The 12,817-nt window shown below is 49.7% G+C and overlaps 2 protein-coding genes across 3 annotated transcripts; one reads left to right on the top strand and one right to left on the bottom strand.

Annotated features, from left to right (window-relative positions):
* Nucleotides 1-867: 867 nt before the first annotated feature.
* On the bottom strand, nt 868-6,568 carry LOC106549764 (F-box only protein 6). Of its 2 annotated transcripts, none has more exons than XM_087702045.1 (6): nt 6,428-6,568; nt 5,382-5,640; nt 4,960-5,086; nt 4,772-4,867; nt 3,497-3,632; nt 868-1,208 (listed from the first exon to the last, which is right to left on the bottom strand). In XM_087702045.1, the coding sequence occupies exons 2-6, from the start codon at nt 5,638-5,640 to the stop codon at nt 1,062-1,064; spliced, it is 765 nt and encodes a 254-aa protein (XP_087558171.1). In that variant the 5' UTR covers nt 6,428-6,568; the 3' UTR covers nt 868-1,061. The 2 variants fall into 2 exon arrangements, with proteins under 2 accessions (XP_087558171.1, XP_087558172.1); XM_087702046.1 differs by lacking the exon at nt 6,428-6,568 and adding an exon at nt 6,100-6,306.
* A 173-nt stretch (nt 6,569-6,741) lies between these two features.
* Nucleotides 6,742-12,310, top strand: FBXO2 (F-box protein 2). Its single transcript, XM_087702109.1, has 6 exons — nt 6,742-7,443; nt 8,145-8,394; nt 8,647-8,773; nt 8,996-9,091; nt 11,394-11,529; nt 11,978-12,310. The coding sequence occupies exons 1-6, from the start codon at nt 7,441-7,443 to the stop codon at nt 12,110-12,112; spliced, it is 747 nt and encodes a 248-aa protein (XP_087558235.1). The 5' UTR covers nt 6,742-7,440; the 3' UTR covers nt 12,113-12,310.
* Nucleotides 12,311-12,817: the final 507 nt, after the last annotated feature.

Raw genomic sequence — 12,817 nt, 5'->3', positions numbered from 1 at the left:
CAAGAATGGACATTGAAAGTTACTAACCTAGCCGAGATGGCTAAAATATCGGCATATCTTAAAGATCACTCAAATGAGAGATATAAACGAGACTGGAAAAAATGGATTGACTATATACAAAATAAATACGGGACCAAGAAATTCCAGTTAAGCCTATGCTTAAGATCAGGAATGATTTAAATTGTTTAAAGTTAGCTCAGCAAGAAGCAGCTAAGGTCAATGTAGAGATGTCATTAATTTCTTTATTTCTTTTTTCTCAATAGATTTTAGACTGTGTTTGTTAAAAATCCATACCGTGTACCGGTTCTGGGAAGTCGGGGGGGGGGGGGGGGAAAGGAGGAGGGGGGTTGGGGGGGAGGGTGGAGGGAGGGAGGGGTATACATTAGGCTAGACAAGAATTTGGTGGTAAACTAGAACTATTTTGATAAATTTTAAAGTTTGGGATGAGAATATTTTTTTTTTAATGGAATCACAGAAGTCAATCAATTCTGAAGAAGCCATGCTCAGCACTTGGTTAGAATAGTGTTAGTACTCTGGAGAGAGTAATTCAGGTAATTCGATTACAGGTCGGGCGTAGACTTGTAATCTTACAGACCAGGTCAATGTTTCTTCTGTATAGAGGAATATATTCTTTTTTTTTTAAGAAGTAAAAATTTCCAATGCTTTAAAAAAAAAAAAAAGATGTTGGATAGCCATTTTGTCTGAAACGGTATAGGGTTTCCTGCCTAGGCAGGGGGTTGGACTAGAAGACCTCCAAGGTCCCTTCCAACTCTGCTATTGTATTGTATTGTATTTTTATGAAATGCCGCAATTGTACAACTTTTCCAAACGTAGCGAGGTTGCCGAAGAAGCAAGGAGAAATATCTGTTAACTGATAAATATCTACAGATTTATTTTTTTTCTCAGCGAGAGAGAAATAGACCGGTGGATGTGTAGGGCACACTGGGGTTAACTTCTTTTCCATGCTGTTAAGTTCAAGGGTTAGATTGACCTTCCCCAGAGCCACTTACTGGGCCCCATGGGAGTTGTAGTCCTATCCAAAGCGAAGCAGCCCTTCTCCGTCAGTCTGCCACTTGGGGGCCCAGGGTGAGGCTGCTGTTGGTCACTCGGATACCGTACCAGCCTTCCCAGTATTGCGTGTCATGGCCTCCGTGACTAAATAAGATGTGTCGGACTCCAGCAGGGTAGTTGTGAAATGTGTGCGACACCTGAGCAGGGAAAACAAGTAAGAGGAGCAGGTGAAAGGGAGAAGTTTTGTCCAATTCCGTTATCAGATGCCCGTATTTTGGGGAAGCACCTTTTCCCCTCAAAAAAAAAGAGGGTGAAAATCTGGGTGCGTCTTATACCCTGAATAGAGCATTTTGGACCAACTGAAACCCTGCCCCCTTTGCAAAAATGGTCGTTGCAGGGGGTTTCGGAGGCTTGCAAAGTGCTCCAAGGCCTGTGGGGGGAGGGCAGAAATGAGCAAAAAAGGAGCCATTTTTTACCCCCCCCATCCACTCTACAAGCCTCACAAATGCATGCCCTTTTTTGAGTTGACAAATGGGCCATTTTTTGCTTGTTTCTGCCCTCCCCCCCAGACCCCAGGAGTACTTTAAGAACCTCCCAAAACTCTGCATGCCACCCCCCTTTTGGTGTGCAAAAAACGAGGCGTGCTGAGGGTTTGGGAGACCTGCAGAGTGCAAAAAAATTTTTGTTTTAATTTACCTCTTCAAAATCATGGTGCGTCTTATACTTCGGTGGGTGTCTTATAGTCCCCAAAATACGGTAGATTATAGAATTACAGAGGGGATTTTAAAAACTGCCAGCTCCAAATCTGGTGGGTTCTAAAAGTGTTGTGGCTCGCCAGCGGATCTGGCAGCAGATTCGGACAGTGAGGAGGTTGGGGAGGGGGGAACAGGAGCCAGTCCTGGAGTCTGGGGAAAGTGCTGACGAGTGCTCTGCATCGGAGGCAGAGAGGGGACCAGAGCCGCATGCCAGCTATCAGCTGCCTTCGGAGTCAGACATCAGTGGGGCAGAAGAACAGCTGGAGCCTGTTCCCAGTGTGCGCATGTGTAGAGCTGCCAGGAGAAGGGAACAACTAAGGAACAAGGGCCGACTTGGGAGTAAAGGCAAAGGTGGACAGTGAATGGCCCCTCCCATAGGGAATAAAGAGGAGCGAAAGGGAAGTGGAGTTTTCAGGAGACAATTAGTTCAATTCATTCGGGTGAAGATCTGTTCCTGACATCTTGCCAAGTAATTGCTGCTACAGCATGGCGTTTGGAAGATATCGGCCCTCCCATAGGGAATAAAGAGGAGCGAAAGGGGAGTGGAGTTTGCAGGAGACAATGAGTTTAATTCATTAGGATGAAGATCTGTTCCTGACTTCTTGCCAAGTAATTGCTGCTACAGCGTGGAGTTTGGAAGATACCGGCCTGATCAAGGTCTGTAAGTTGTGAAATCTCTTGAAAGACTGTTGGCCAGGACTTTGCTGGCGAGGAATTCACTTTAAACTAAATAAAAGGGGTTTTATTGGGACGAGGAGTTGGCTTCGTGCTTTTGGGAAGCCTCGGTCAGAACAAAAAGCACCATGTTGTGTGTGTGTTACAAACAGCGTCCTTATCAGTAGGACACTACTATACTTCTTAAGTAAGATCAGTCTTTCGCTTGTGAGATGGGCAGCGTGCAAGTTTAGCGATAAATAAAATAAACTCTGGGGTGCTGGGTGCTCATTTGCTTTGCAGAGAAGGGGGAAATTGGGGGTGGGAGAGGAGGAGAAAGAGGACTGGGAAATTCTTGGTGCTCTGAGCTTGCTGGTTTTCTTGCAGACATCTCACTACCCAACTAGGCAATATCATCAGTGTTAGAAGAAATGGCATTTGTGGAGAGGAGGGGAACTGTAGGGTCCTTGGTGCTCTCTGAGTTTGGTTGTTTTCTTGAAGACGTTTCATGACCGAACTAGGGAACAACATCAGAAGGGATAATAAACTGAGAGCAAACCTCCCTCCTAGCACTGATGATGTTACCTAGTTGGGTCATGAAACACCTGCAAGAAAACAGGATAATTCTGGAATGTCTCGAGCAATTTCAACCAAACTTGGTACACAGATGACTTACTCTCTGGAAACAAATACTTTGGGGGGGGGAGGGGGACATGTCTCCATGTGTGTGTGTTCCAGCAGGACTGAATTATATCTATAGTGTCAACTCACAGTACTTTTGACAGTGACAGTGTGTACTTTGGATTCATGTTCCGTTAAGATACAGCCTGTTGTGCCTTAAAATGGTTTCTACTGAACAGCAAATGGAGTTACCATGGTTTAAAGCTTCAAGTACTCCACAAGGGGGCTCCCTCTAATACAGGATTGGGATAAATACACACCCGGGCAACGTCGGATTAACATCTAATTGCCACCCCCCCCCCCCCCCAAAAAAAAACCTTTTGGCCTCTCGACTGATGCCACTGGCTGAATCTTGTGGGGGAGGAACTGGCCCGTGATCCCACCCGCTCCTCTACCTTGCGCCATTCTGCATCGCTCCACTGTTCGATCACAACCGGTTCCAACACAAACTCCTGGAGAACGATATAATCTTTGGACAGGAGTCTCACACAGAGCTCATACTGGCAGCCGCAGTCGAAACGTGCGGCGAACCTGGGGGAACAGACAGGGATCAAAGGAATGTCAGCTCTTAAAAAAGGTCAATAAAAACACAGGGCGTCCTCAACTTACAACCATGACAGAGTTCAAAGTTTCCATCATTAAGTGAGACAATAATTCAGCCCGATTATTCCAGCTGGCAGGGTCCAGGAGGAAGGCCTGCTGCGGCTCCTGCCTTCTGGAACATCTTGCCCCACACTCCAATATGAGGTTGGCTCCCAACCAGGGGTGGGATTCAGCCAGTTCAGAGCGGTTTGGGCGAACTGGATGCTAATTTTACATCTGGTTCGCCGAAATGGTAGTTGCAAGGACTGGCTGGCCTCGCCCACCCCACCCCTCCACTTCCAAGAGTCTCCAGGTGGCCTGTTTTGGATGCCAGGTAAGTGCAGGGCCAGGACGGAGGCTCTGGGAGGATGAAAACCAGAAGTTCCAGAAATGAGCCTCCAGAGGAGCCCGGGGAGGCCATTTTCACCCACCTAGAGGCTTGAGGAAAGCCTCCGGAGCCTGGGGAGAGCAAATCCCCCCCTCCACCGTGGTGCAGGAGACTGAGTAGGCCACACCCACCATGGCTACGCCCACCCAGCAACCGGGCAGAGAAGCGGTTGCTAAAACAGTTGTAAATCGAGAACTATAGTCTTTCTGTGTGAAAGCAAGAAGGTAGTCCTCAACTTAACAACTGTTCATGTTAGTGACTGTTCAAAGTTACCATGGCACTGAAAAATGTGCCTTACGACCGTTTTTCACACTTACGACCATCCCTGCAGTCAGGTGATCAAAATCAAGATGCTAGGCAAGAGCCTCATATTTATGACCATTGCAGAGTCCTGGACTGTGTGTGTGTGATTCTGACAAGCAAAGTCCGCAGGGAAGCCAGATTCCCTTAACAACCGGGTGACTAACTTATCAACTGCAGTGATTTGCTTAATGACGGCGTCAAGAAATGTCGTAAAATGGGGCAAAGCTCACTAAGTGTCTCACTTAACAACGGAAACTTTGGGCTCCATCGTGGTCGTTAAGGCGAGGACTGCCTGTATTGTGCCTCCTGCTTTGACGGTGCTACCAAACACCACCTCAGCACTTGTGCTTCCCGTGTCCATCTGTCCGTCTGTCTGCCTCTCTTCCCTGCCACTCACCAGTCGCTCACCACAATATCAGGCCGGGCTTCATCCATCAACCGGTCCCAGTAGCCGTGATCCCGTAAAGTGATCATCTGCCCCTTCATGCATGAGCTGGCAAGGAAGAGAAAACCACCGGTTGTTACAAGCCTCCATCCTCATCTTTTCTTAATGGCTCCATAATCCCAGGCTGTCACGCTACTCACTCATAAGACGTCACAAAGTATTTCTGAACATGCGGAAGAAGGAAATTTCTTCCGTGATCTCCCGGGAGGTCCTCGATTTTCCAGCCGTTGCCTCCGTTCGATTCTTTCTTCCAGGCCTCAAAGCCTTCTGTGGCGGAAGACACAAAGAAGAGGATGGCGCTGCAGGTTGGAGGCTCGGCACTTTGGAAACATTTCAAGGTAGGGAAAGGAGACCACCAGGTGGTTATGCCCTATTTTTTTAAACGTTTGCTTAGCCATGTTGAAAATTCAGTTTGGATCTCCTGATGGTCTTCCATCCTGGCCTTGATTTGATTTAATCTAGGATCAGACCAGAGCTGGTCAGGAGCTTCAGGGAAAATAACCTTCCAGCGGTCCAAAACCGGACCCCCCAAATAGCCCAGCCCCCTTGACCCCCTCCTCACCTTCAGCACAGGGGTTTTTGATCAGGTTCCTCTTCAGGCTGCAGAGGAAATAGAAATTGCGCCAGTCCGGAATGGGACTGTCCAGTGGCTCCGGCCAGTAGCCCTCACGCTGGCACTTGAGCTTCCAGAGCGAAGGCAAGTCTACCAGCCCGCGCCAGAGAGAGCAGACCAGCCGGCAGTGACGCACCAGGTCCTGGGCGGGCACCAGCACCAGCACCGCAATCAGGGCGTCCTCAGGGAGGTTCTCCATGCTCGCCATCTGTGAAGAGAAAAGAGAGGGAAAAGAGGAAGGAAGGAAGAGTGAAAGATAAAAGAAAGAGAGAGAGGAGAGAGAGAAAGGAGAGAGGGGAAAGAAAGACAGGAGAGAAAGGAGGGGAAGAAAGAGAGGCAGGAGAGAAAGGGGAAGAAAGAAAGAAAGAGAGAAGAGAAGGAGACAGGAGAGAGAGATAGGGGAAAAGAGAGAGAACAGAAAGAGAGATGAGAGGGGTCAGAAAGGGAGGGAGAGAAAGGGGGGAGGGAGGGAGGAAAAGAGAAAGAGGGAGGGAGGGAAAGGGAGAGAAGGAAGAAAGAAAAGAGGGAAAGAAAAGAGGGAAGGAGGAGAAGAGAAAGAGGGAAGGGGAGGGAAAGAAGAGAGGGAGGGAGGGAGGGAGAGGGAGAGGGAGGGAGAGAGAGAGAGAGAGAGAGAGTGAGTGAGTGAGTGTGAGTGAGTCTGACTCGCCTTGGAGCTGTGTTGACGTTTGCAGAGGTAGAACCTCCCCGGCCAGGGATAGTCTACTTGAGCCGACGATTAGCGAGAAGGGCGAGGCAGCCCTGCAGGGGCTCCAGCAGTCCCTGACGCAGCCTCCAGCTCCAGGCAGCGACATCTGGGGGACCCGGAGCTCTGCTGCAGGGGAAGGGCTTCCGTGGACCCCCACACCCCACCCCACTCCAGCACCCACCCGGGGGGAGGGCAAGGAGGGCCCCCTCCCTCGCCCCTCCCCCCTCTCTACGCCCCCTCCCACCCCGGAAGCAGCGCCCTCCCCGCCCCGCAGCTGGCGACTCCGCACCTGCCAGAAGCGCAGCAGATCCTCCGCGCATGCGCCGCCCAGGCGAAAGCGAAAGCGAAAGGAGGCCGGAATCCTGGCAGAGCTACTAAAAGGGAAGAGGAGCGCGGCGCTTCCCAGACTTCCGAGTTCCCTGTGCGAGGTTTCCCTGGCTCAGCTTTCTCTCCGCCCTTCGGACCCCCGACAGGGGCCGGCAAAGGCGGCAGGTGGGGTCCAAGGAGTCCCCCTCACCACCTCCAGGTGAAAAGAGCTACGGGAAAGGACCGAGGGGCGTCTGCGGTGGGAATCTCTTGCGGGGAGGGCGTGGCCTGTGGATTACGTCATCGCATGCAAATGAGCGGGATTCCCTTTCCCCTCCCCCTTGGGAGGGGTCTCCTCCGCCCTTCTCTCTCAGACACCCCCCCCCCCAAGGAGAGCCGCGGCCACCGGCAATCCGGCCGGCTCCATCCAACAGCGCCGCTGAAAGAGCGCTTCTGAGCGTGTGCAGAGCGCCTCTTCTTTTGCCTGGCGTAATTGATTTGGGGAGGGGGGGGGTCTCCCATCGGAGTCCTTCATCGGTCCCTACTCGCCTTGGCTGCTCTGGAAAGCGAACGGCGGCCCGACCTGGTTGGAAGGGCATGGATGGGAGGCCACGAGGAGATCCCCGGACTGTGACTTTACCTGGGATCATGATCCTAATGCCAAGAGATGGGGGTCTTCCAACTCAGGACCATCCCCAGTAAAGAGTGGTGGTGGGAAACCCCTCCGTATTCTCCCCCACTTTCCTCCTGGCCAACCCTTGCCAATGGGGGTTACACTGGCATAGGTGGGGGTGTGTGTGCCCTGACCCCCTCCCCCCTCCCCTCTGCCTGGCCGGCGTCCCGTTGGAGTTACTTGCCTGCGACAAGCAGCCCAGCCCAGCCCCAGAAGGGAGGCGGAGTCTTTCGCCCGGCTCCCCCCAGAAACTGCCGGGCTGCTGTCTCACTCGCCACCCTCACCCGCCTGCCCGTTTGCAGCTCCTGGCATCGCCCTCCCCAATGGTAAGTGCCTGGAAACTCCCTCCCTCCTTCTCCCCTTTCAAACCCCCCAAAACTCTAGAAGCCCTTCATTCTTCCACAGGGGGGGTGGGATTTAGCGCCCCACCCCCAAATGTACAAACTTTGCAGAGCTGCAGGTCTCTTCGGCAGGGATTGGGTCAGAGAAGAAGAAGGCATGTGGGTCGGAGACCCCCTCTCAAAAGGGACACAACTTCTTGATCCTTCTTGCTATGGGGGTGGGGTTGGGGGGGGCTTTAGGATAGCCCCCACCCCACCCCAGGGACAGGAACTCTGCAAGGGGGAATTTGGGAAGGGATTTTCCAGGCTCGGGAGCAAAGAAGGACCAGGATAGATGCAGAGGGAAAGATGCAGGTTTTGGGAGAGGAGCATCCAGCAAGAAAGACTGATTCATCCCCTTGGCAGCCCTGGCAAAGTGGATCTCCCATCCCTTGATCTCCCGTCTCCGAACAAAATCCCCCCGTCAGCAACTTCGATCGGCCGGAAAGTTGCCTCCGAAGGAAGGCAGATTCTATTCTCTCTTGATTGATTTCTGAGAGTGGCAACGGGGAGGGGGGGAATCCGCAGGATCTGAAATGAGCATTGATGCCAACCGCCAACCTCAATTTAGCCAAAAACCGAGGAACAAAGACACATGATTGCTACTAGATGTGGGCCAACTCCCTCCTTTTGCCCCCCCCTTCAAGGATGCCCTTCCAGAGCCCCTCCTGGTGCGGATCCTGGCCGGCCTGCCCGCCCTCGACCTCGTGCTGGTGTGCCGCCTGGTTTGCTCCCAGTGGAAGGCGCTGGTGGATGGAGGGGCTCTCTGGCTGCTGAAATGCCAGGCGGAGGGCTTTGCGGGGAAGGAGGCGGGCGTGGATGCCACAGAGAGCTGGCAAACTTTCTACTTTCTCCATAAGAAGAAGAGGAATTTGGTCAAGAACCCCAATGGGGAAGGTAAACAGGTACCAGCCCTAGCCTTGGGAGCTGGGGTGGGGGGCAGCTCCTGAGCCAGATCTGGACAGCCCCCTCCCCGCTTGGCCCTTTTTCCTGAGCCAGGCACTCTGGGCCCCCGAGGGGAGACCCTCAAAAGGGCATCAGGAGGGTCCTTTCCCTCCAAGCGGAGGGAAATCCGTTGCCCCACTCTGTTTGCGGGATGGGATTTGGGGCAGAGTGAGCATCCTCTGAGGCTCTCCTGCTCGGTTTCAGAGGGTCTCCAGCATTGGGAGGACGTACAAAATGGCGGTGATGGCTGGAAAGTGGAAGAGCTGCCGGGCGATTTTGGAAAAGATTTCCCCAAGGAGGAAGTCCGCACCTATTTCGTGTCCTCCTTTGAGTAAGTCCATTTCGCCCTTTTCTGGGCATCTCTGGATGATGTCCACAGCGATGTCCACAGAGCTCAGAAAACCCAAGGGGAAACCAAAGCAGTCTGCTTTCCTTTAAAAAAAAAAAATCAGGTTTCTAGTCCTTGTGGTCAAAAAAGAAAAAAAGAAAAGGGATGCCAGACCTGAAAGCAACAGGTTTGATCCTTTTCCACGTGACTCTTTTGCTTCCTTAGCTGGTGCAGCAAATCCCAAATCATCGATCTGCAAGCTGAAGGCTACTGGGAGGAGTTGATGGACACCAACCAGCCCAAAATCGTAGTGAAGGATTGGTGAGTGGCCAGAGGTCCCCGAGCCCTCCCCCCCCCCGTTCCTCCCTGGGGTCACCCCTTACCTCCCAATTCCCCTTCCTCAACTCCTACTCTCAAAACGACGCTTTAGAGCACTGCACGCCAGAACAAGTAGACACAAGAACAGGTTTTTTTTCCCCCCCGAATGCCATCACTCGGCTAAACAGTGTTATAATGAAAGTGTTAAGAGTGTGCAGAGATGGACAAATTTACAAAAGGAATAAAAGAAAAGGTGGAAACAGAATATTATATGGCAGCGATGGATAACCTTTTTTGCCTCCCGTGCCAAAAGCGGGGGGAGCGCAGGGGGTTTGTGCGTGGGCGTGCCCATAATGCTATGCACATGTGGACAAACCTCCCCCCCTTTCTAGGAGCCTGGGTAGGGCGAAAACAGCCCTCCTCCCGGAGGCTCTCCAGAGGTTTCAGGAGCTTCCCTACCAGGAACCCGGAAGTTCAGGAATGTTGACTTCCGGTTTGTTCGTAGGGCCGTTTTTTGTCCTCCGGAGCCTTCAGGGAAGCCTCCTGAAGGCTCCGGAGGGCGAAACACGGCCCTACGAGCAAACTGGAAGTCCGTTCTTGAACTTCTGGTTTTTCGCGGAAGGAAGCCTCCGGAGGGTGAAAAATGGCCTCAAAAGAAGGCCGAAGTCAATTGGCCAGTGTGCGCATGTGCGCTGGAGTTGACAGGGCAACGCCTCGCGTGCCCTAGCAAATGGCTCCGCATACCAGCTGTGGCACATGTGCCACGGGTTTCGCCATCGCAGTTATATGGTATGGAATGAGTGGTAGAAATGGCTAGAGGATAGATGTAAAGCTTAAGGAAAGGCTAAATGAAGACGACACAGGAGTTAGAAATTAGCCATGTAGAGGTAGAGATGAACAAACATGTAAATGGAATGAAGGACTGTAAATTAAGGAAGGCATATAATAGTATCATATGTATAGAGAGAGATATATAAGGGGGGAGAAGTACATTTACAATGGATGTATACTGAGGTGGAAATGTTGTACAGAAGGAAAATTTATCTTTTTTTTTAAAAAAAAACACCTGTTTAATAAAAAAAAAATTTTTTTTAAAAAAAGAACAGTTTTCCCCCAAACGCCATCCCTCTGCTAAACAAATAATTCCCTCACCACTGTTAAACTATTTACTAAATCTGCACCACTATTGATCTTCTCATTGTTCTGATCACCCATCTCCTCCCACTTATGACTGCAGGACTGTAACTCTGTTGCTGGTATCCTTGCTATTTACATTGTTTGTTTCCTAGTAGGATTCGATTGCTTATTTGTATCTATGATTATCATTAAGTGCTGTACCTTATGATTCATGATGAATGTATCTTTTCTTTCATGTGCTCTGAGAGAACATGCACAAAAGTTCCTTGTGCGTCCAATCACACTTGGCCAATAAAGAATTGTATTGTATTGTATTGTATTGTATTGTATTCTATTGTATTGTATTCTATTCTATTCTATTCTATTCTATTCTATTCTACTCTGTTCCTGTTCCTATTCTTTCTTTTTCTATTCTTTCTATTTCTTATTTTATTCTATTTTATTCTTTCTCCTATTCTATTCCTATTCTTTCTATTTCTTATTCTATTCTATTCTTTATTATGATATTCTATTCTATTCTATTCCTATTCCTATTCTTTCTTTTTCTATTCTTTCTATTTCTTATTTTATTCTATTCTTTCTCCTATTCTATTCCTATTCTTTCTATTTCTTATTCTATTCTATTCTATTGTATTCTTTATTCTGATATTCTATTCTATTCCTATTCTTTTTTTCTATTCTTTCTATTTCTTATTTTATTCTATTTTTTCTCCTATTCTATTCTATTCCTATTGCGATTCCTATTCTTTCTATTTCTTATTCTATTCTATTCTTTATTCTGATAGTCTATTCTATTCTTTATTCTGATATTCTATTCTATTCCTATTCCTATTCTTTCTTTTTCTATTCTTTCTATTTCTTATTTTATTCTATTCTTTTCCCTATTCTATTCTATTCCTATTCTTTCTATTTCTTATTCTATTCTATTCTTTATTCTGATATTCTATTCTATTCCTATTCCTATTCTTTCTTTTTCTATTCTTTCTATTTCTTATTTTATTCTATTCTTTCCCCTATTCTATTCTATTCCTATTCTTTCTATTTCTTATTCTATTCTATTCTATTCTATTCTATTCTTTGTTCTGATATTCTATTCTATTCCTATTCTTTCTATTTCTTATTCTATTCTATTCTTTATTCTGATATTCTATTTCTATTCCTCCGCCAGGTATGCCGCTCGGTGCGACGCCGGCTGCCTCTACCACCTGAAGGTGAAGCTGCTGTCCGCTAACGAAGATGCGGTGGCTGAATTTGAGAGCGAAACCATCGCGGTGCCCCAGGACAATGAGGGCGAGTGGGCTGAGGTTTGTCCCCGGGAGAAAACACCCCCCCCCAAAAAAAAGCAAAGGGGGAGGAGAGAAGGGCTGGCCAGGCCTTGTTTTCCGGATCCTGTTCTCAAATTGGGCTGGGACCCTGCTCCCCCCCATCCCCTGGGCCAGGGGTGGGTTCTGCCTGGCTTTACTGCCGGTACGCTCGTGCCTGCACTGGATGCACAGTTCAATTAAAATGGTTCTGTGCATGCGCAGAACTAAAAAACAAGATGGCGCTGACAAGGGGGGAACCGATTCGGGGGCGTGGCAGGCCTGGGTCGCTGCTGGTTCCAGTGACCAAGGCTGCCATACCACTACCGGTTCGGCCGAACTGTTAGGAACCCACCACTGCCCTGGGCAGAGGAAAGGGGGCTGCGGGGGGCGATGCGTCGAACTCTCTGCTCTTTCATCCGAGTTTTCTCTTTTCTCTCCCTGGCTTAAGATCACTCACACCTTCGCGGATTACGGTCCAGGCGTGCGCTTCGTCCGTTTTGAACACGGCGGTCAGGATACGGTGTTCTGGAAGGGCTGGTACGGCGCCCGAGTGACATCCAGCACGGTGGTGGTGGAACCTTAGGCCACCATGCAGCAGCCTGGCCCCTCTGCAGGAAACCCTCGCTACAAAAATGATGCCTAGGAATGGGCAAATCTCACATGGAAAGCAAAGCAAAGCAAAGGAAGTCCCATCCATTTATCCAGCAAAGAAAGACTCCTTGGCCATTGTTTAACCGTCCCTGCATATCCATTTGGCCAAGGCGTAAATAAATGCAGTTTCAGAAAAAAAAGTTACAGCAGTGGCTGCGAACAAGAGAAACAGATCTCCAAAGTTGGAGGGGAAGGAGAGGGAGGGAGAGGGAGGGAGGGATAGAAAGAGGGAGGGGGAGAGATGGAGTGAGGGATAAAAAGAGGGAGGGGGAGAGAGGGAGGGATAGAAAAAGGGAGACAGAGGGAGAGAGGGAAAGAGGGAGCGAGTGGGGATAGAAAGGGAGAAGAAGAGAGGGAGGGATCGAAAGAAGGAAAGGGAGAGGGAGAAAGGGAGAGAGGGAGGGATAGAAAGATGGAGAGAGATGGAGAGAGAGGGGGAGGGACAAAGAGGGAGGGATAGAAAGGGAGACTGAGGGATAGAAAGAGGGAGAGACGAAGATAGAGATCAAGGGAGGGATAGAAAGGGAGGGGGAGAGAGGGAGGGATAGAAAGAAGAAAAGTGAGAAGGAGGGATAAAAAGAGGGAGGGAGAGAGGGGGGAGGGATAAAAAGAGGGAGGGGGAGGGATAAAAAGGGAG

Source organism: Thamnophis sirtalis, unplaced genomic scaffold (assembly GCF_051295495.1).
Source record: "Thamnophis sirtalis isolate CommonGarterSnake01/CBP01778 unplaced genomic scaffold, rThaSir2_p1.2 scaffold_15, whole genome shotgun sequence".
In the NCBI taxonomy this organism is placed as follows: Eukaryota; Metazoa; Chordata; class Lepidosauria; order Squamata; family Natricidae; genus Thamnophis; species Thamnophis sirtalis.
The sequence above is the reverse complement of the archived record's forward strand: the minus strand, read 5'-3'. Positions and strand labels throughout refer to the sequence as shown.

Excerpts from the sequence above, each read along its gene's own strand:
- LOC106549764 (XM_087702045.1), bottom strand. The coding sequence starts at position 5,640 with ATGGCGAGCATGGAGAACCTCCCTGAGGACGCCCTGATTGCGGTGCTG. Across the intron at positions 5,087-5,381 it reads CAAAAACCCCTGTGCTGAAG|AAGGCTTTGAGGCCTGGAAG; the intron begins GTGAGGAGGGGG and ends CTTCCGCCACAG. Across the intron at positions 1,209-3,496 it reads GCGATGCAGAATGGCGCAAG|GTGTCGCACACATTTCACAA; the intron begins GTAGAGGAGCGG and ends TTCCCTGCTCAG.
- FBXO2 (XM_087702109.1), top strand. Across the intron at positions 8,395-8,646 it reads CAAGAACCCCAATGGGGAAG|AGGGTCTCCAGCATTGGGAG; the intron begins GTAAACAGGTAC and ends GCTCGGTTTCAG. Across the intron at positions 11,530-11,977 it reads ATGAGGGCGAGTGGGCTGAG|ATCACTCACACCTTCGCGGA; the intron begins GTTTGTCCCCGG and ends CCCTGGCTTAAG.